The 24,007-nt window shown below is 32.2% G+C and overlaps 1 protein-coding gene across 3 annotated transcripts; it reads left to right on the top strand.

Annotated features, from left to right (window-relative positions):
* The first annotated feature begins 544 nt into the window (after positions 1 to 544).
* On the top strand, positions 545 to 23,719 carry LOC126741410 (uncharacterized). 3 transcript variants are annotated; one of them, XM_050447813.1, is made up of 6 exons: positions 545 to 710; positions 4,591 to 4,714; positions 16,634 to 16,822; positions 16,903 to 17,178; positions 23,304 to 23,420; positions 23,481 to 23,719. In XM_050447813.1, exons 2-6 carry the CDS (start codon positions 4,625 to 4,627, stop codon positions 23,574 to 23,576), a joined length of 768 nt encoding a protein of 255 aa, XP_050303770.1. In that variant the 5' UTR covers positions 545 to 710; positions 4,591 to 4,624; the 3' UTR covers positions 23,577 to 23,719. The 3 variants fall into 3 exon arrangements, with proteins under 3 accessions (XP_050303770.1, XP_050303771.1, XP_050303769.1); XM_050447814.1 differs by having other exon boundaries at positions 559 to 774; XM_050447812.1 differs by lacking the exons at positions 545 to 710; positions 4,591 to 4,714 and adding an exon at positions 13,915 to 14,201.
* The last annotated feature ends 288 nt before the right edge of the window (positions 23,720 to 24,007 follow it).

Genomic DNA, 24,007 nt, shown 5'->3' with positions numbered 1-24,007 from the left:
AATATGAAAACTGATTTGTGGAGGGTTATACCTCACTACTTTTATTCAAGACTTAAGATTTACTGGGCTAAGCTTCAGCAGTGCTTCGGTTTCTGAGTTTTGGAACTCTATTGATTAAGGACAGCTCCTAAGTGATCTAGATGTTAGATTATCAGTGAATATGCTAACAGTGTGAAAGTCCAGAGCAAAAAGAAGTCTAAATTATACTGTTAGAAACATATGTCAACAATGTGAGAGATGATAGGTGAAATTAGCTGAACTCGTCATGGATGTCCGAGTAAGCGGTTTTGTTATATGATGCGAAAAGTATTCAAGTTCTGTAAAAAAAAATCATTTAAAGAGGAACACAATTAAGATGAGGCATTCGACCGTGAAAAAATATATATATAGCAATTTTTATTATATAAAACAAAGCGTTTATTACAAATTCCTGATCACATAATGCACACGTTGCGTTTGTTGACTAAATAAAGTCCTTCAATATCGCAAACGTTTATCGAATAAGGAAGGTATCGATAATAACAATATGTTTACTTTGAATCAATCCGGCTGTGACGCTAGTCAACAATATACCGGGTATAGGTTAAAATATTTTAAAGATAACGCAAAATTATTATCTTGTATAGATAATAATTGACAGTGTATTGGTTTTATTATTGAATAAAAATGTTGTGACGATTTGCAAGTCCGGAGATAAAGCTTCATAAAAAGTAAGTTTTTTTAACAGCATGTATATTGATTATTGTAAACTGTTATGATAGCCAGTGGTTTCAGGTAATTATAAATTGAAAAATATGCTTTAGAAGTGATAGTTGTCATGTATGTAAAAATATGCTGGGGATGTGAAATAAGATTAAGGACAATAAGACTTGTGATCAGAACATACTATTTTCAGGTTTCCTTAAGTGTGTTTTCTTTATTAATATATATTTCAGTCAGTTATTAAGCAAAAGATATTTATAGTATCAATTTATTTTTAAATTTATTTGTTAAAATTACTTGATTTGAAATAAGTTTTTCTGTAAGGAGTTTATTTTTTCAAAACATTTTTTGTGCACTATTTTTTGAAAAATGATATTTACGGCACTACTTAAAAAAAAAGACCATTATAGGTATAGTTAAATTATCGGCAAATATCTCATATTATATCATATTTTCATTGAGGCCACTTTAAATATTTTGATAACATGGTGCGCCACTAATTTAAACTTGAAGACTAATTGGTCAGTGAAGATGGTTCTCTCGACTATTTTTATCTGAGAACGCCTCTGGTGAAAGAAAAATAATGATTTTATCCCTAAAAATTAAATATACGCAAGCATAGCAAATGTTTGTTTTTGTTAAAAATAACATTGTTTATTTTCAGTGGCGTCCTTATAATCATGTAAATCAATAAAAATGGTGCGCCTAATATTAAAAAAATATGATTCATTTTTGAGTAAAGATTTGACAATCTAAAAATAAAAAAAGTAAAAAATAGGTTTTAAATGCGCTATGGTTTCTGGACGTGGACGCAGCTAGTAAAAGAAAACCATTAAAGTATTCTTACGGTTACGAAACAAAATTGTCGATTAGGGTAATTGTAAATGACTTTAGGGAACTTGGTTTTTGGCTCACTAGAGCATCAGCCTGCCAGCTTGTATCTTTTTATGTAGCAATGTCCCATATTACTGCATAAAAAATTAAACGGAAGTCTTTAAATTGCACGAATTCAATTATGCGTAATGGTGGACTTACCTGATAAAAGTTTGTTAAGTGAATCACAAACAAATTTTTGTTCACAGAAGGTAATAACAATACCACCATAGTTACCACTCTTTTAGACATTTAGTATGTATGATCCATGACTGATGAATGATTTATATTTTTAGAATCACTTAACTTTCCTGGTATTGTGACTCTGGTTGAGCATTGGCTACGAGCCCTTGAACCATTTTATAGTTCAAATTATGTAGTAGTAGCTAGATTTGATAGATTAAGAATAATTCATAGTAGTTCCTTAATTATGACAGAACAATATTTACAAGATAAACTGATAGCTCTAAGTTTTTATTTCAGGAGTTATTGTTTCAGTTTTCCATCCATTAATCCAATAAATCAAAAGAATCTCTGAGAATAGTTAACAAATTGAGAGGCAAAACCAAATCACCTCTGACTTCACACCTTGATGCTAGCCAGATGAATGTCTTCTATTTCAATGTTGCAAATAATTACAATTATGATACTCGCATTGTTGAAGTGGATTTTCTGGAATACCTGGGCCACTCACTTGCTCCGGATGCGTTCTTTTTTACACCAGTTACACTACATTAGAAGTTCAAGAATTACTGGCACAACTAAAAATTATAAATTCTTCTAGCTATGATGGTGTGTTATTGAGAGTGCTTTTGGCTTTGCCTGAAACAGCTTTGGAGGTATTGGTGGAAGCTATTAATTCTTCATTTTTGACTGGTTCCTTCCCTTCTTGCTTAATGAAAGCTTATATTATTCCTTGGTACAAAGGTGGAGATACAAATAATCCTTCGAGCTTTCGACTTGTTTTACCTACACTGTTAAAAATTAGTGGAAAAGCTTATCAAAAATAGGATTTTTTAATTTTTGCTAAGTCAAACTGCTGACTTTCAGAGATCTCAAAGCGATTTACATGCTATGTCTCATTTTTTGGAAAGATATATTTTGGGTTTAACAATAGGGACTGTACTGCCGCATTATTCTGTGACTTGTCACAAGCCTTTGACTGTGTCAACCACAGAATACTGCTAAGTAAATTAGAGGCATTTGGATTTGGCTTGGAGTGGTTCCGGTCATATTTGATAGAAATAGCGCAGACTCTTAACTTTCAGGGTCAAAGCTTCAATGAATTTAAAACTAACATAGGAGTACTCCAAGATTCAGTGTTGGGACCTCTCCGATTCTTGATCTATGTTAATGATTCGCCTCATATTTTATTTTATAAGGTAATTTGATCACCTTTGCAGACGATACTACCATTTACTACTATCCATGACAGCTTGAAGCAACGATTCAAATACATTTATAAAAGGTAAAATTAAAATGTGCCTTAAATTATGTGTCTTTTGTTTAATTATCTAGTCTATATTATAGACTCTTAATGTATGCAAATTTTGTGGATTATATATTAATTCTGATTTAAAATCTGAAAATTAAACAGTTCAGTTGCCAGAGCTTCATATTTTTCTATACTTAATCAAGTCTCATTTTTGCTACGGTATTTGTTTTTGGAGTGTAGCACCAGTACCTCTTTAATAAGATTTTTATTTGACAAAAAAAGCCAATTCTATATTTATTTAAAGTTGGTTTTCGAGAGACTTGTCACTTATTTCTTACACACAAAATTCTTACTTTATGCCTTATTTTTAAGAAGCATAACATTATGCTTACTAGGGCGGATGCAGGTTATAATACTCGGCATTCCTTCTATGTTAGATTCCCTATCCCTAGAACTAAACAAATAAAAAAATCAGTGGTATACAATAGTAAAAAGGTTTTTCGTTATCGATACGACAAAGTAACACCACTTTGACATTTACACTCTATCAACGCTTTTTTGTTAAATAAGGGCCACTATAGCCTTACAAAGTATTTTGCTGGAAGATTTTAGCTTAATTTAGTATAGGTTTGCAACTTACATATTTACATTACTAGTATTTTATTTGCACATATTATAATTAGCTTAAATTGTAAATGCTTTATGGTACAAGTGTAAATTTTATGAGCCTTTACTCTGATGTTTGTTTTACTGTTTTTTTATGACTAGCCATTTTTAGCTTTATACTCTTTTGTGTAATATTTTGTAATATATTAATTTTAGTTATAGTACTCTATGAACCTTTGTTAACAAGAATATACGAGTTTGTTTTGACAATTAAAAATATTTTGAATTTGAATGCTACTATTGCGGCGTCGAGGTAGTAATATGAATTAATAAAAATGGTACGCCACTGACAAAAAAACCAAAAAACAATACAAATTATTGGTTGAGTAAAAATCTATCAATCTGGAAAATTTTTTAAAAAAATTTAAATACGCTATGACATCGGAACGTCTACGCCATTGGTTAAAAAAATTAATGATTTTTAATTTGATTAAATAAAAGTATAGAAAAAACTTTATACTTTCACCACATAGTTATGTCAATCCACATAAAATGATACGCACCTGATTTACAAAAAAAAAATTTCAGCATTACAATTTATTGGTAAGTAATTTTTAACTTTTTCCATCTGACAAATAAACACTATTAATTAAATGCGATATGACTTTCAAACGTAGGGGCTACTTATAACAATAAAAAGATTTTCATACCAAAAAAAAGCAATGGCGTACATGATATATTCCCAAAAATGATTAGTTAAATCCCCGGTTGCAGACACCACTGGTTTAAACTTCTTTAACGTCAAAAAAAAAATCCATTAATATGTAAAAATCTTGTGCTTAGTTTGATTTTATAAACAAATTTTACGGTATAATGAAAACGCTAATTTTTTTCTCTTAAAGTGAAGAGAATTTTAGGTGTATTTATACTTTTATTAAAATTATTAAAACTCCCTGTATAATATTTTGTTGCAGAAAGAATCAGGTACAGTGGGTCAATCGGTGAGCAATGGATTACAAACCAGTAACACCTCATAAATATGCAGCAAAGTACACGACTGCAGAATTTCTATTAGTTTTCAATGAGAGTATTATTGTGGTAAGAATTGGAAATTTTTAATAATTAAGCAATCATTATACCAAAAGTCATAATTTATTTTTGATAAAGTATAGATTTGATTTAAATGATGCCAATATGGGTTTTATCAAATCGGAAAACTCATTTGTTTATTTTTTTATTCTTTTTTAGTATTTAATTAATAAGATAATAATAGACTATAATTAACATGATCTTTGCTTTGTTGTATAATTATACTTAATCTAAAATGTCTAAAGGTATTCTTTAATGTAACTCTAAAGCATCCTTCGCGACCTTTTTATCGAGTTCGAATAACACAACCTTATTTTTTGACCGAGAAGAGTCGTATGCATCACTAGTCCATTTCTATATCGATCCGAATTCATTGGAATTGGTATTATCAGCATATAAACTACTGACCAAATAAGTAGATCTGAATATAAATACACGCAAGTAAGTTCTTCAGATTCTAAGCCGGCACTTAGACTCTCCCATCAAACCTAATAACACTTTGGAGGTCAATCTGGAAGAACAATTTTTAAGCTGAATGCTGGCAGAAGCAATGTAGGCCTCAACTTTTATGAGGTTGGGCATCATATTCTATATAGTATAGGCATCCATTCGTTAAAGTAACAAATATATGACCCACTTTATCATTTCTCCTATTCCTGTCTTTCTCCTATAGTTGGTATAAATCAGTCCAGTTTAATTGGTCCAAAACCGTTTGGTTTTTTAATCGGTTAATCTAAATGGTTTATACATACATGTTTGTACTGATTTTTCTAAAGCATTTTGATACGGTCAACCATGAATTACTCTGGAAGTTTAGGACTGGTCGAGGACAAATTGAGGTGACATCTGGAGACTTTGCATTGAGATTTCAATGATTTAGCATGAGGTTGACAAATAGCGAGGTCTTTACTGTTTGATGATGAATAGTTGTTTTTAGGCTTCTCAGGAATGCACTGTCCCTACAGAAAATGTTTTTTTTATGGTCTTTAAATTTAATAAAGATTACTTTTATAGGTTGAAGAAAGTCAAAATTAACGGGAAAGAGAATTTCTCAAGTGTCATCAGGGATATGACTTCATTAAAAGGCCAACTTTACTTAAACGAACATTCCGAAAAACGACGGTCTTCAACCATCGTTACACAAATGACTCTCTTTTTTGAAAACTTACTATGCACTAAACAGGACGTACAGGGTGTCCCATTTTGGGTACTTTTGCGGGATATCTTCGTTATTTTTAGAGATAGACAGTTGCGGTTTTCGCGACACCATGCTACTTTTTCGTAAAACTAAAGATGCTGTTAACAAAATTTTCATAGCCCTTTTATTTTTTAAGATACAGAGCATTTTTTAAGTTTTTGCATTTTGGGATCCCCGACGTATCTCCGTTATCTTTAAAGTTTTTGTAAAAGTAAAAATTCATTCTTATAGATTTTTTTCCGTAGAATCCAGTGGTGTAGATATATTTTTTTTTTGATCAATAGTTTCTAAGTTATAACCCAAACTTATGTTTTCCTTAATGGAACACCCTGTATATTTATAGTTCATAATATTCGCTTTTTTTTACCTTTTTAAAAATATATAACAGTATGGACTTATTTTTAAAAATACGCAAAAAATTACAATTTTCTAAATTTAAATGATCAAATTCATAATTTAATGGGGGGCCATGGCTATTTATAACAAGAAATAAAAAAGTGACAATTAAATTGATTTTTATTAAATTAACATGTTAATTTATGTAATTACTATTACTATTATCAAGCTTAAGTTGAATTAATATTAGTATCTTTTGTATTATTTTATTTTTGTAAAATTGGTGGATACCGTTAATAAATAAATAATTTTATGGAGGTATATACAAGATCAAGTGTATAATAGACAATGCAATAATCTCATAGAACTTCAAGACGCAATTCATTTACCATTTCAAAATCTGAGAAGGAGACAAATTATTATTTTGCATGCTTTTCAAAGGGTTACAAAAATGTGCCAATTTTGTTTTAGAGAAGATGGTGGTCATTTTGAACATCTCTTGTAAAAATATTGTTTTGTTATATAGTTGTTTTCTTATAATGTTTATTAAACTTATATATTTGTTTCTTTATTACAAGAAAAATAAGAATGATGCAATTCCCCATTCGTCGTTATTAATTTGTAACTTTTTATTTGTCTATTATTGTTATTCATGGCCTACTATTAAATTATGCATTTAATTTAGAAAATTCTTAGTTATTTGCGTATTTTTGAAAATAAGTCCATACTGTTATATATTTTTGGAAAGGTAAAAGAAAAGACCAATTTTATGAACTTAAAAAATATAAGTTTGGGTTATAACTCAAAAACTATTAATCAAAAAAAAATATATCTATACCACTAGATTCTATGAAAAAAAATCTATGAGAATGAGTTTACTTTTACAAAAACTGTAAAAATAACGGAAATACGACGGGGATCCCAAAATGCAAAAAATTCAATAATGCCCTGTATCTTAAAAAATAAAAGGGCTATGAAAATTTTGTTAACAGTATCTTTAGTTTTACGAAAAAGTAGAACAGTGTTGCGAAAACCGCAACTCTCTATCTTTAAAAATAACGGAGATATCCCACAAAAGTACCCAAAATGAGACACCCTGTACATCGCCCAATGATCAGTAAGATGTGAATGAACATGATAGTGCATAAGGAGATAAACAGGACCGTGACGAGGAAGTGTAGAAGTGTGCAAAGGAATTCTATGTGTCCGAGGAATACCTGGAAATTAAGTTACTGCAGCAAAAACATGATTTCTTCAACGTACACAATACGGCAAAATAGCCAAGATGATGATGAATGAAGAGAAAAAAGCAGCTGGGAATTCTTAGAAATGCGAATAATGAGATCATAAATGGGATCAAAAAAAAATTAACAAGATGTAAGTATCATATGACGTAGAGGAACTGTTCGAAGATCATCCAGAGTATCCCACGAAGGTTGATGATCAGATAGAGAAGTGATATAGTATTATAAATACCAAAGTCATCCACGGAATAAAAATTCAGAAAACAGAAAAGCTACAGGATCTGATAAACGCAAAAGCTTAGAGCTTCAACTTAAATTATTCAACACCATACATTCAGGAAAAATCCCTTCCGAATGGCTCAAGTCTACCTTCGTGGCGGTTCCATAAAACCCAAGCTCCTCTAAGTGTAATGACTATCACATAATTAGCGTGATTTCCCACGTCCTCAAAGTATTCCTAGAAATAATTCATATACGCATTTATAAAAAGTACGAAGAATAAATAATTACTACTCAATTTGGATTTCGGACTCGGCACTCGAGAAACTCTCTTTTCCCTGCACGTGCTAACATAAAGTTGTAGGAATATGAACATTTATGTATACGCTTGTCTCATTGACTATCGTAAAGCATTTGGTTATTAACAGCCGGGTTTGACAAGAAAGGCGTGACAGTCGTAGCACAGGTTTACTCAATCAATCAGTCAAATATGCTTTATTGTCAAAAAATTTGCCAGTAAATATGATTTCAAAGCATTACGAAATCGAGGAAAAGATGCCAATGATTTAATTTCTAAAGGCAGATGATATGCATTTTTTTAGCTCCGTAACGAATAGAGCTAGCTTTTTATTAATTCTGACCTTGGGATTGGCACATAAAGATCATGCTCTGCGTTTCGAAGTGCAATAATATAAGCAATTGCGCAATTCTACGACAGCAGCGATTCGTAATGAGAACAAATGTTTTACGAACAAAATTTAATTCCAATTTATCGAGTAGGGAAACCTGGGCAGAACTGAAAAAACTTAATGTTGTTAAGAATAGACAAAAGAACATTCCTTCAGAATTATGTGATGTAATCTTAATAAATATTTTTTTTACCTCGAACTGTACTAATCCGTATCAAGCAAATCAGAATCTGCTGCAGTTTTATGATAATAATTTAGTTAAAAATTTTGAACATGCTTTTCAATTGCAAGAAATAACCGAAATCGAGTTATTAAAAATTATTCTTTCCATAAAAAGTAAAGCTTATGGTTGTGATGGGCTTAATATTATATTAATTCAGACTTGTCCATTTATTGTCCCCTTTGTGCTTCACATAATAAACGAATGTTTGAAAAATTCAGTATTTCCAAATATGTGGAAACACGCCTTAGTCTTGGCCAAAATAGCCTAACCAAAAGAACTTAAAGATCTCCGATCAATAAGCATTATTTCCGTTCTTTCCAAAATTCTCGAAAAAGTTGCAAATAATCAAGCTCGAGTATTTTTGAACAGTCATGAAATTTTGTCACTCAAACAATCAGGGTTTCGTCAAGGATATAGCTGTGCTACGGCTATGGCTGACGTGACAGATGACATTTTCCGAGCGTGGGATCAAGGGGAGTTTACTGCTTTAATTTTACGTGACTACACAAAGGCATTCGACTTAATTAATCATAGGATTTTTTTATCAATTTTAAGTTATATAGGATTTCCAAGAGATCACCCAATCATTTATGGGTAATCGCAGCCAGCAGATCGTTTTAAATAGTATAAAATCTAACTCAGCACCTTTATTAGTAGGTGCTCCTCAGGGAAGTATACTAGGGCCATTGTTGTACACAATTTATACATGTCGATTTAAAGACCATTTAAAATTTTGTAGCTACTATTTGTATGCGGGCGACACCCAAGTCTATCTTCACTTTCACCCAAATAATACAGAAATTGCCAATAGAAATATAAATTTGGATTTAAAAAGTATAATAGAAATCTCAACGTGTCACGATCTAAAGATAAACCCTTCAAAATCATCCGTTAATGTATTCGGAGAAGATAAAAATAATAGATTGAGAGTTAGCAACGAGCTTAATATACAAATTAACAACGTCACCATTCCATTAACTAACATGTCCAAATCATTGGGACTTGTTATTGACTCGGATCTTCGGTTTCATGAGCATGTCACAGAAAAGCTCCGAAAAGCCTATGGTGCTCTTAAACTTATTTATAATCAAAGAAAATTTTTAAATCAAAAATTAAAAAAACATCTATGTGACGCCTTAGTGCTATCCAACTTTAACCACTGTGATACAGTATATGGCCCAGGTTTGGATCAGTTTGATTCTCGTAGAATTCAGAAAGTACAAAATGTGTGCCTTCGCCTTATTTTTGGGATACGCCGCAGAAATCGGATCTCTCATAAGCTTATAGACATCGCCTGGCTTAATATGTACAACCGCAGAAAACTACACTTCATTTCGTTGGGCTACAAGGTAATAAAATCTCCCCAATACTTGTATGATAGAGCTGATTTTAGAATTAACAACAATAATCGTAACTTACGCAATTTACATCTTCTTACTATTCCTCGACACAGAAAAGAACTTTTTAAACGAAGTTTTTCATATAATTTGGCTTCCAGTTTGAATTCTGGGTTCATTCAGGCCTGTTCTACTTTTCAAAGAAAAGCTAGAGACATTCTGTCTTTACGTCAGTAAATAGAGTTGGTCTTTTATTTTGATTTTCATTTTTTGTGTGATGTCGCTGAATGTGTTTTTGTATTTTTAAGTTTCAACTGTTATGATCTGTAATTTGAAATATCGGTACTGGTTGTAGAGCAAATTTTTTTAATGTTATATTTTTTACATTTTTTTAGAGAGCGCCTAAACAGTATCTGGTCTGCGTACCAGAATACTGACGTAACACGGCCTTTTATTTTTCATAGACATTGTGAAATTCTAAATTTTTATATTGTATTTTGTACTTGTTTATAAAAAGTAATAAATTTTGTTTATTATTATTATTATTATTATTATTATTATTAATAATATAATTACGAGATGGGCTAATTTCTGATATATGCTTGCGAACCAAACTAATAGATTCAAGAATGAATAAAGATGGAAGAGTTAATATTTTAAATCTTTTAAACATTTCTTGGCAGTGAGCTCGACTATCAAGTTCTAGTAAATAGCCAACCGCTCTCCTTTGTAGTTTAAAAATGCGCTCAAAGTGAGTCACACAGCATGTGCCCCAGAATGGAAGGGCGTAACGAAGATGGGACTCAAACAGAGCATAATACACTGTTCTTGATGACGAAAGATTTAATTCCCTGAAAACTGATCTTATGGCAAAACAGGCTGAACTTAATTTTTTAGATAAAACATCGATATGTAATTCCTACTTCAAAGAGCTGTCAAGTCCCAAAAATTTCACAGATTCAACAACATCCAAGCTGGTGTTGCTAAGTACGAAGGGTTGGATAGTACCTTTATAAGAGAAAACTTTAGTTTTTGAGATGTTTAAGCAGAGAAGATTCGAATCGCACCACGATTTAATGTTGATAAGGTCTTTAGCAATAGTTGCATAAAGTGCCGCAACATCCGGATTGCTCCATGTAAAGCTAGTATCATCGGCAAAGAGACAAATTTTGCCGCTAATGTAAAGATGAGCCATATCATTAATAAACAGCAGAAACAGAATTGGGCCCAGAACTGAACCTTGAGGTACCCCACATTCTATTGGTCTGCTAGATGACATAGTCATATCAACCTTTACAAGCTTCTGTAGCTAAGATAGGACTTAAACCATTCGAGAGGCATTCCTCTGAACCCATAGTGCTGTAATTTGTTGATCAAGATAGTATGTTTACACAATCAGCCTTGGAGAAATCACAGAAAATAGTTGCTGTTGAATGATGATTGTTTATACTGGAGTTGTTAACACTGTTAAAAAGGGAGAACATAGCATCATTAGTGCATTTATTACTTAAGAAGTCAAATTGATGGGGGAGTTAGTATTTTATATTTAAACAAGAATGATAATAGCCTTTTTTTAACCAGTCTTTCTATGATCTTCGATAATGTTGGAAGGAGAGTGATGGACGATAATTTGAAGCTTGCTCTTTATCTCCTCCTTTATGCAAGGGAATAATTATTGCAGTCTTAAGGCAGTTAGGAAAGACCCCATTTTGAAATGATTTGTTAATTAGGTTTCTCAGATGGTTTAAGGTGTTATCAGGCAGATTTGAGAACATTTTTAGAGTAAGACCATCTGTACCAGATGATAATTTGTTTCTTATTTCATTTATTGTACTTTGAAGCTCTGTTATTAGTACAGGGGTAAAAAAGAAACTATGTAAGTTTTTATTAGAGAAATATTAAAGTGGATAATGAGAAGGTATTATAGTATTCATTGGGTTTTTAACCACGTTTACAAAGTAATCGTTAAGATTCTCAGGTGAAGAGGGATAGTGTTAGTCGAAGAAGGCTTATTTATTAAGTCGTTAACAATAGCCCATGTTTCTTTAGCAACGTTACCAGAATTAGCCAGCCTGTTATTATAATAAATATCTTTTACGGCTTTTATTGCTTTTCGATGCAATTTCCTGTATAGCCTTACATAATTCTAAAAAAATATGTTGTCCGAAAATTTTTTTAGGAATGATAAAGAGCGCATTTTCCTTGCAGATACACGTAAGCCTTTACTGAAGCCACATTGCAGTGGTAAGACTAAATAGGGGAAATTTAAATACAGTTATTACAAATATAAGATACGCAGACGACATCGTGATCCTAGTAGATCAAACTTGCAAAAAATTATGAACCAGATTACACAACAGCGAACGATTCGGACTACACATGAAAACTTCCAAAACCAGGTTAATTTTTCACCAGAATGAAGCAGTTCTTCGCCAGTCTTGACTTGAACTTGGAGCTCAGAATGCGCATGGTGAGGTGCTATAAGTTTAGTGTATTATTTTTCGAGAGAAAAATCGAGGCTTTTGAGCCGAGATGTGTATATCGCCGTATGCTTCGTATTTCATGGATTCACCGAATTACAAACGAAGTAGTATTAAGAAGAATCTTAGAACATTGAAAAGCTAGAATTAGCATTGAAATAGAAATAGCAAAAATAATACCCAGAACACAAAACAATACTACTGCTTCTCTTTAATAACATATGAAGCATTTTCTTATATAAAATATGATAAGATACTCTATAAAGAAGTAAATATTCATAAAAGACAATAACCTCACAATGCCGCTCGATGGTATTGTTAATTCCACCGATACAAGGGATTTACCAGTGACGTCGTCAAAACATATTTACAAGATAAATATTTATTATTAATAGATTATGCTTTAAATTATCAATAATATTACCGTTTATGAACTTTTAATGCGTTTTTTAACGTACTTCATTAGAGTAACTGTACCTAGCTAATAAAAAACATTTTTATAGAAATTAATTATTTTTTATAATTATTATAGATTTCTCATTATTTTAATTTAGGTTAATTTCTATCCTATTCTAGGTGTATGATGACGGTTCTCCTTTGATATGATGTTTTGACAGTATCGGTATTTATTTATGAAAAGAAAGTTTTAGGAATAAGAATGTTAAATGTTATATCTATTTTTACTTTCTAATCTTAATGCAAAATCTCACACCAATAAATTAAATTACCATTATTATATGTGTTAATATATAGCTGAAAATTTCACCTTTTGAAAATGTGTGTCAACTTCACAACAGAGAATTGGTAAATATGTTTGTAAACAAAACACCCCCCTTCCCCCTGAGCATATGTTGAACTCAAACAAAGTTGTCGTTTACTAATTCTAGTCTTTCATTATTCTAAGGGAAGAATAAAAAGGCAAAATTACATTTATTATTGTATTTAAAGGGAATATTAAGGGAAGAGAAGATCTGTTGGAAGACGCCAGAACTCCTGGTTGAAAGACATTAGAAGGTAATCTGGGTGCACTTCGACTGAGATTTTTAGAGCTGCTGTATTCAGCGATAATGTTGGCCATATGGATCGCCAACCTTACTGAGAAAAAGACGCGATAAGAAACAGAATAGTGAGTTATTTTAAATACCTAAAAGACATAAAAATTACATCAAATGCCTTTAAAACATAAATAATGACTCTCATCATATCAAGTATATACTTATTATGAACAAAATGCTTGATAATTAAATATCTGTAGACATGAGACAAGGACATTTATATTGACGTTTATATTGTCAACAGATTATTAAGGAATATAAAAGAACGGGAACTAGGAGAAAAATAATGCTGACCAACAAAGACAATGTCATGGCCAGAAATGTTGATTGTCTTCGTTGAATAAGTAGAAAAAAAATAGCTTTATAAGAAATGTATAAAAAATGTATATTTCTGAACGACCCTACTATCTCTTGTCATGTGTTAAACAATAATAATAAATACTAATTTGCGTCTCTAAAATAAACATTTTCAACAAAAATGTATCCCGCATATCCGATCTTCATGCAGAACAACAGCTTCAGTAAGCCAAAAATTCGCATAACAGACCCACAATCGTTATTCTGTAAATGCGTTTGCTGTCGGCCTTTGAAGTCCGAAAACTGCAGTGAAAACATGAGTATAAAAAGCCACCAAGTGAGGTCAAAAAGGCAAAAATTTACGCCTGGAGTATCGTTGGAGCTGCTGCTGCTTTACGCTCATTCTATATTTATTACAGTAAGTAGACGTGAGCAAAGATCCTAGCAGAATAGAATATCCCATTCTAAACATAAGAAGAATTAAAATTCTTAGAGGCTTTTTCTTTGTGGTACTAAAAAGAACTTACTTTCTACTTTATTTAAGTTATATTCTTTGCTATAATAAATTAGAGGCATTCATTGACGAATTTATATCTTTAGTGTTAATATTCATAATCAAACTATTTATCTGGGTTCTATGATACTTCTAAAGATATTTTTCCAATTTTATTTTTCAATTTGCCAGCTCTCCTATGGGAAATGGTGTCAAGGCGTAAAACATCGTTCCATTATATACGAAAAAATGTTGTTGAGATTTGGACAAGAGTAATTTTAGATTATGCCCATTTGAAAAAAAATTTAATTATAACTAAAATGATTAAAGAGTTTATTGATATTTTTTCTCCCCTTTTATAAACATAGAGTTTAAAGAAAATTTTTTTTTTGGTTTTTTTACAATAAATATTACTAAATTCTAGAAGTAAAGAGAGAAAATCGACATGATATTAAACATATAAAGTCATGAATTCTCCACTCAGCACCATATTTATATTAAGTAAGCGCTTTTACAACAGGAATTAATCTCAAAAAATAACCTCCTATACAATAGCCCCATAAGAGACTCGACTCACTTGTGCAAGGTGCAATGTGGTGTCATCTGCAAATTGATAAATTTTATAGTATAGAGGTTTAATTATAAACCCCTATTAAATAAAATAATACGAAAAGTAACTTTTGCTAACAAGGTCGAAGACCTTTACTAAAAATATTTATTTACACTGTAGTTATTTTCTACTGTTCATATCGATTTAAAAGTCGCGGCAATATTCAGACTTGAACTGGCCTCCTAGCGGCAAGGACTCGCAATATATTAAGCGGATTTTCTTCTTCTTCTATTTCTTCTTCTGAATACTATGGCCTCTTGTCTTGGTGGAGTATTCAGCCAGTGAGTTACATGTTAATTTGCCCACATGGCCCAATTAGATAGTTTCTGGGTACTTGTTTCTAATGCTTTGGTAATGCTACTGGTAATGCTACTGGATTATAACTAGGATATTATTGGTGGGCATTCTTTGGGTGTTTTTCAGCGTCTGGAGCTCCTGGTCTTCCCTTCTTTTACGAAAGGTGAGGGTTTAGTCTTGTGCTGTTTCCATTTCTAAGCTTTCTGCTTGTGTTACTTTATTCAACACTAGCTTCTTTACTTTCTCTGTAAGGGTGGTTCTTGTAAGCACCTAGTTTGGTTTCAAAATCTGGATTGGTACATTATTTAGGGTTGAGGTTCTTAATATGTCTGTGAAATCGACTGTAAGTTTGCTGTAGCCTGTAGTTGCGAACCTTCTCTTTTTTATCTTAGACGTCATTTCAGAGTATAATGGACTTTAATTTTTCCTCGCGATTAAGTGCATGCTTCTTTGGTTCATAGTTATGAAGTCTTCTTGTACTTTTTGTTGAAAGGAAAATTCGTGTGGTCACCTTAAAATTGTTTGAATTTAATTAGATTGTGTTTTGTTCTGTAAGTTTCAGGGAATCAGCCTTGAGCTTCGTACTATGAGACAATTCCTATCGGTGGTTCTGTGTATTAGTACAGTTTGCGTAAAATACACACAAGTTGTACGATTCTTTAGAAATTCCTCTTTGTGGTCTTCGATGCCTATCTGGCACCTTTTATTGCTTCCACTTGCATTTTCTGGATGGCCATATATCGCAGACAATTATAGCAAAAGAGAACGGGGCTTATGCCTGCTTTCGATCTTTAGATCGAAATAGTTAATTGTTATGTTTTTTTCCCTGAAATGTAATGAAGACATCTTCTGTAGAGGGGAATGGTGTGACATCTATGAGGACTCTTCTAGTGATTCTTCACTTCTCTATGATTCTAGATCTCGTTTCACCTTGAAGTTAAATTAGGTAGATCATTGTTCCAACCGTTCAAGTTTGTCCTGAGATGTCGCGAGGTATGATACCGTCACTCTATCCTTGTCGCACCTCTGGGTTCTAGGCAACGGACGAGACGATTTCCGAATGCGCGAAAATAGCTGGTATATTCGCGGCTGTGAAAATTACAATATTTAAAATGTTTCAAATATAGTGGTGCAGTTAGGTTTTTCTTATTTTTTCAAAGCATGTTTACAATTTAAAAACAAATTATGTTTTAAAGTGAGCTTTAGATAGATTGGCAATTAACATCATACCACATAATTATGTGATTTCTTTTTAAAAGTTAGTATAGCTGACAGTTGTAGGTTGGGAAATTTGCTTTAATATTTTGCATTTATTCCTTCTGACTAAAAGTGTAACAAATTACTATAGTACATCTGTGAAAGAAAAACAATTTATGATATATCCCCTTAAGAGACATGTTTTACCATTAATATTCATCTGTTCTAGCAATAATTATTTTTTCATTTTTAGGTACTTGGAATCAGTTTAATATCTCTAGCGATATGGTCTTTTATAAGAAAGATAGCGATATACACTTATTTCATGGAGATTAAAATAGACCCAACATTCTTTGCTATACCAGCTGGCTTCTTGGGGTTGTGCAGTGTGGTATTCGCTTTACTATTAAGGACTAGTAGTAACTTTAAATATATGTTATGGGTAAGTATCAATCGAAATGGGGGAAAATGTGCTTGTTTTTGGTTATAGTTAAATCATCATATTTTACATAATACTAATAGTTTGTAGTGCTCCAGATAATCGCCATCATCTTACTTTTCACGGGAGATAATATTGGGACATACTATAAGTTGGATTTTAGTAATAAAACCTTACACCTTAGCGCCACAATTCCAAGAGAGGCGCTGAATTTAACCCTTATAGAATTATTGGCGATTTATGATGTCGGAACAGTTAATAATCAAACTACCTTCGATAAGATCCAGAAAAAATTCGGATGCTGTGGAGTAGATGATCCAGCAGAGTTTATCCAGATACCGTGGTCATGCTGTATTAAGGTTAGAAACAAAACTAAGCTTAGTATTTTATACAAAAACTATATAGTTCCTTCTTGAATTTTCATTCAAGTGTTATTTCATTTCTATTATTCGTATTACTAATAACTTAGATATACCTACATATACTATTAGCTATTTACCATGTACCTATTTCATGTAATATGCTTCTTAATACTTATAAAGGATTTTAAGTATATAATTTTCTGCACCCTGCCTTAGCACGTTAGGATTCGGTTTCTTAGCTACCCTCTGAATAATGTTAAAATCTTTATATATTTTGCTTATGTTTGGATCTCTAATTAGGTTATTTAAAGTATATTTTCTTTATTTTGGCCTAAATCCTGTTAAAATTGTATTTAACTGGCTTATATTGGCTGTTTCAAATTTGACCCTCAACATGGGGAATTTCTCAAAACTGAGAATTTTTGAGCTTAACACATAAGCTGGTTAAAAAAAGTAAATATTCCGAATAGTTTCGAAAATAAAGGAAAAAAGAAATGAAATTTTGAAAAATCCGTTTTATTTCTTATCCAATTTTAAAATAACTTGCATTGCCACTTTTATACGTGATGGTGTTTTAAGATTTTTAATACGACGTTTCGTCTTTGGCCAACCATCATTAACTTTTTTTTTCTTATGGACGCCATATTGGATTTTTGCATTTTTTAAATCTCTGTAAAATGTATTACTACCGAAGTCATCTAAAAAATTTATTTTTTGATAAATTATGAAAAAAACGAACTTCCTTCAGTTTTCCTTGATATTATCATTGATATAATCATTTTATTTCTTACTCAAACGTTACAAAAAATACTATTATATGATTTTCCTCTTTGATACTTGGCAATTCTAGTCACTTGCACAACTGAGTATTTTGACTGTCTCTTTCTAGTAAAGTAAAACAGAAGGACGCAAATATAGTTTTTTTTTTGCCCAAGTGCAGGAGAGTGCAATAGGGAAAAACTATATCACTCTGAATTCGTTAGTGCAGTCTAATAGCAATTTCTATTTAGTATCAGTATTCTATTAATTATTTTTATTTATTCTCAAATAGAATCTTCTACAAAGAAGGCCTTGTAAATGTCCCAGATTTGTGATACAATTTACCAAGCAATAAAAGAGGTAATGGTCCTAAAAAGTACGTTGTACATATTACATACATTTGTGTGAAAAGTATACATGTTATGTAATGTAATCAATTAAATACAATTTTCATTATTCTTTTAATAACATCCGTGACATTTGAATCTTAGACGAGATCTATATAAATATTTTTCATAAATTCTTCATCCACAAACAAAAAGTACAAATTTTACATTAGAGGGATTTTAATTTTCATGTTATTTCAAAATTCTGTGACAACTACAATAATCTAATTTTTAAGGCTATAGCCTCATCTTCTTAAGCGAGTCGAATAATTTAATATTTTAAGAATTTAATATTTAATGATTTTTTTTTTCAGGAATGTCATCTTTAAGGTTTATTGGAGTGTAGTATCCAAGTGAACGCTCTCAAGAAATTTCGCGATACCCCCATTTAAAAAACGTGTTTAATTTTAATAAGAATATACATATTTAAATTAATAACATTAAAAAAAAAACATATTATTACAATATTAAAATTATTCTTATTGCTTACAGGTTTTTGTATTATCACTTATTAAAAATTTATGGGTGATAGATGAAACGTTATAATGTTATTGCAGCATACATATACATTGCAATGACGATGCGGTTCTTCTGCAACCATTATCAATGTAAAATACGATATCCAAGGCCTCATCTTTGTTGGAAAAATTTGCCTTGTCTTGAATGTATTTCAACTCACTGGTACCATTTCGTTAGCACCATGAAATGCTTCGCCTTCATGCAAAGAAAGCATTATACGCTGGTCTTTTCAGTTCGAAACAGGTAACATTAAATATGTTCAATTTAAAGGTATATTACTCATTAGAATACCGATACATCACCATTTGGACATGGCAATACTTGTTGCAAATCATAACAGGTGACTACAAAATGTTTGGCAACTTGGGATTTATCAAGTTTCTTTTCGCAGTTCTTTTTCTTCAGATCCAGAATTTTCAAATGTTGGTACACATAGTTCGTACTGACCCTTCTTAGGGGCGAAAAATTATATATAGTTTTTTTCATAATTAAAAATTGGATGATCTATGAAGTAGTTTCCGAAAGGTTTTTACCGCTGTTCTGACATTCCAACACGTAGGGGAAGGTGTCCTAAAATTACATAGCGGTATTTATTCTCCAACTGCTGGCGCCAACTAATCAATAGTTTGCTTGCATGTCACAAACCAAGACCAGATAGGTATCATGTGGGGACTCTATTTGTTTTACGTTTATGATATGTAGAAGATAACCTCAAAAAATTATTTTTAGCGGTGTAGAAATTTTGCATGTGCTGTTTTGAAAGTCTGTTTTTATTACGAAATTGTGCTGATTTTAAAGTAAAACCAGGGTTAGTATTTAAATGTAAGTGTATACTTCAGATTCACGTGCGCGGAAATGTCGTTTAATATGAAATAAGATTATTCTGCATTAACAAAGAACTATCTGTTACTGCGGGTAAAACGACACAGATAGGCCTGAAGGTAAAATGCCATACTATATCATTTTACAAACAAACATCAAATTAATTTAAATTTAAGGAATATTGTATTTTTTGTTTATTTTTAGCTACATTATGGTGGGAAAACGTGAAAGAACATCAACTAGACAATCGTGGGATGAACAAGCAATGCTAAGTGCAATTAACGCTGTAAAAGGTGGCCAAATGGGGTGGCTGAAAACATCGAAATTGTTCAATGTCCCCCAAGCGTATCACATTAAGGCGAAGAGCAAATGATAGAAACAAAAGAGCTAAGGGCTGTCAGAAAGTTTTGGGTCGGTTTCCAACCACATTTAATGGAGACGAAGAAAGAGAGTTAGTTGAGCATATACTATTACTTGAGTCTAGATTGTTCGGGATAACAACAACAGATATAAAGAAACTTGCGTATGAGTTTGCCACTAAAAATGGCATTCCAAATAGATTTAAAGATCGTAGCGCTGGACGAGAGTGGCTGAGAGGATTTCGTATGCGACATCCTGAAATATCTCTAAGGCAGCCTGAAGCTGAGTCTGCGGCTATAGCCATGGCATTTAATAGGCCACAAGTGCAAAAATTTTTTAATACGTTGGAAAATACCCTAAAAAAAGAAAAAATTGATGTGCATCGGATTTACAATATGGACGAAAGTGGTTTGTCCACAGCGCAAAGGCCTTCAAAAATTTTTGCCAAAACTGGAAGAAAACAAGTAGGATCATTAACCAGTGCTGAAAGAGGTCAGCATGTAACATGTGTTTGCTGCATGAATAGTGTAGGTAATTTTGTGCCACCTGCTTTGATTTTCCCTAGGAAAAAATAGAAAGGAGGAACTCTTAGATGCTTTACCTCCAGGTTCTTTGGGATTATTTAACGAGACTGGATGGATGACATCTGATTCCTTTGCTTTGTGGTTAAAGCATTTTCAGACTTTTGTTAAAGCTTCTCCCGACTCAAAAGTTTTATTACTTCTGGATGGGCACACTAGCCACAAATCATTAAATGCCTTGACGTTTGCCAGAAGAAATGGAATAATCCCTTTATGCTTTCCTGCCCACTGTACCCATCGTATGCAGCCCCTGGATGGCAGCTTCTATGGTCCACTAAAGACATTTTATAACCAGGAATGTGCACTTTGGTTGAAAAACCATCCAGGGAGAGTAATAACACTACATCAAATTGGTGAACTGTTTATGTCCGCTTACGGAAAAGCAGCTACAATTAAAAATGCCACAAGCGCATTTTTAAATACGGGAATTTATCCATTTAATCCACATATTTTCCCAGACGAGTTTTTTGAGCCGGCTAAGACAACAAATAGATTATTAGAACCGACCATAGAAGACGGAGCATCCCATCGCCCAGAACAGCCATCAAAAGCAATGAAATAACAGTAATTGGTGTTACAGAAGAAGCAATGCGACAAAAACAAGGCAAAAGTGTCGATAAAGAAAATGAACCGAGAGGTGATCACCTCTCGGTTCATTTTCTTTATATAGACAGAAAGCAATATAAAACAAAATCAACCATTAAGGAAAAGGTTTTCTCTACAGGAAATTTCGCCAGTGCCTGTAGCAAGAGGAACCAAAAAAAGGAAGACCAGACAAGCTATAACCGGAGTCTTAACAACTACTCCCAATTTAGAAGAGTTAAAGCTAAAGGAAGAAAAGAAATTGCGAAAAAATGTTCGTCAATTTAAAAATAACCTTTCAGGTGAGACAAGTTTTGTTGCACGAAGCGAAAGTGAAGAAGATCCTTTTGCAGCCGAGGATTATGAGGATGAAGTGGAATGCCTGTATTGCATCGATCTATTCAAAAATTCTCGATCCAGGGAGTCTTGGATTAGTTGTATGAAGTGCCACAATTGGGCACGTTGCGAATGTGCTGGAGTTTCTCCAAAAGTCAAAAAGTTTATTTGCGAGATTTGCCAAGACTAATTCCTTATTATCTTACTTTCTTTAACTATATTTTATAAGGTCTATCCACGACTGTGTCATTTTACAATATACATGTTTGTAAAACGACATAGTGTAACGTTTTTTAAAATGCATTTTCTTACAAGTTTTAAATAGAGTTGAAATATTTTTGTTTATGTTTGTCAATAAAGTTTATTTAAAGCAACGTGGTATATTATTTTGAGTTAATTATCTTAAATGGTTTTTGCATAAACAAGATTTAAATAAAAAGTATGTCATTTTAGGACACCTTCCCCTAGTATCTGTGTAATTCTGCTAGACTTTCAGTGAAAGCCCTCAGAATGTTGCTGTTGTTCCAGCTGTTAGTGCAGACTTTGCAGGGAAAGAACCAATTGAATTCTTTAACTATTTTATCGATGATAAAAGAGGAAGACCGACTCTCCTTAAACGTGATCCCATTTTTGCTTAGTAGTTAAAGTCGCTAGAGGTACGGTATCGTCTAGGTCTTCGTCTTCGGATAATAATATGGCAGAATTATCTGAATTATTACCGGATGAATCGTTATCGGATCACTTTCAACAGGAATAAAATCTTTATCTACGAGCGAATCATCTGAAAATCCGGTAATTTCGTCTTCTATTATATCTCTTGACTCGTCGTCGGATAGATTCTCCAGCTCCTTTGCCAACTCCCGATCCGATAGATATTTCTTAGCCATATTTGCTTAACTCTAAAACAAAAAAACACATTAAAGCAAGTGTCCACGTGTGGGCATTTGGTCCCAAAATGTAAAATAGCATTCTGGGACTACGTGCCCACCCGTGGGTCACCGCAAAAAAATTACAAAAACAGCCAAAAGGAGTATTGATCCACAAACAACATAAACTGCAAAAAAATAACTATTAACAAAAAATATCTAGAATGAAAATTTGGTCCCTGGAAGTAAAATCCAAATGCCCACCGGTGGGCACGCGGGACTCAACGTGAGCTGTCGACGCTTTAATCGTTATCGTAAGGTGGTTCTCGGAATACTAAAAATCACACTAGCTTTTTTAATTGACATCTTTTTATTTTGAATCGCTTCTAAGGCACCACGAATGGCATCTTCTGAGGATGATCCTTTTTGGGTTTTGCGCACGTAGTTACGCACCATTTTTCCTCTGCAATATATAAAATATATTTATAAGAACTTTTTATACTACAGTGGGGTGAGTCAAGCCTGACTGATAAATTATAAAAATTTAATTCTTGAAAAGACAGATAAATGTTGCAACATTCTAAGCATAACGCGGTATTAAGCACATATAAGGTTATGGTATGCACTTCATACAATATTAAAAAAATGCCTTTAAATTGGGGAAAATCCTTATTGATTTCGCTTAAAATATTATAAAAGAACACGCAAAATTTAAAAAATGTTAATATTTACCTTAATTTTAATAATTTTCAGCTAAATGCACAATACGCGCTAATAGACATGTAGACTACACTGATCATTGTCGTGCTATGATGCCGGTAGCTCGACATATTTCTAGAAACGCACTTGCCCTATCAAGATATATTCAACACTTCTTGATATTATATACTGATGAAAGTTGTTTATTACAGAATGATTGTGAGATCTTCGGCAACTATCCTACAGGATGTTTACGTACCATCCGAGAAGACGTAGCATGGCAAACGCATATTACCTCGTCACTTTGCCAGTTGTTCCTTTTAATGATGGTAAATACTAGAATAATTAATATTGTACCGCAAGAAACTAAATTATTCCTTTATATTTAGTTCTTTAATTTAGCTATTGTGGGCAGTATCTACCTATCCAACCGATCAAAAAGCAAAGCGATTTTGAGGGCGGCAGGTCAAAGTGGGAACAGTTGAATTTTAACGCTTATGTTTTAAAAAATGTTGAGTTTCATAATATTTAGAGTAAAATTATTTACAATACATATGACTGATTAATAATTAATACATTTAGAATATATATAATAACGTAGCAGCTTGTAATAAATTATTTATAAACATATAGGCCTATTGTTCCTAAATATATATATAAGACCCAAAAAATAAAATTTATTATACTGAAAAATACTGTTTTTAATTTAGAGATTAAATGATGACCTTAATCAAAATTTTCTTTTAAATAAACTAGTGTGGTATGGTTTTAGTTTTCAGTGAAATATTTAAATCACAATAATTGCTTAAAGATATCAAGAGCATTTTTGCCTTAAACTTGCTTAAATTAAGTCGCAATGCAACAAACAAATTTAGTTTTTCTTAACAAAGATTATACTTCACTATGTACAGTCACT

This window comes from Anthonomus grandis, chromosome 10, assembly GCF_022605725.1.
Source record: "Anthonomus grandis grandis chromosome 10, icAntGran1.3, whole genome shotgun sequence".
Taxonomy (NCBI): Eukaryota; Metazoa; Arthropoda; class Insecta; order Coleoptera; family Curculionidae; genus Anthonomus; species Anthonomus grandis.
The sequence above is the reverse complement of the archived record's forward strand: the minus strand, read 5'-3'. Positions and strand labels throughout refer to the sequence as shown.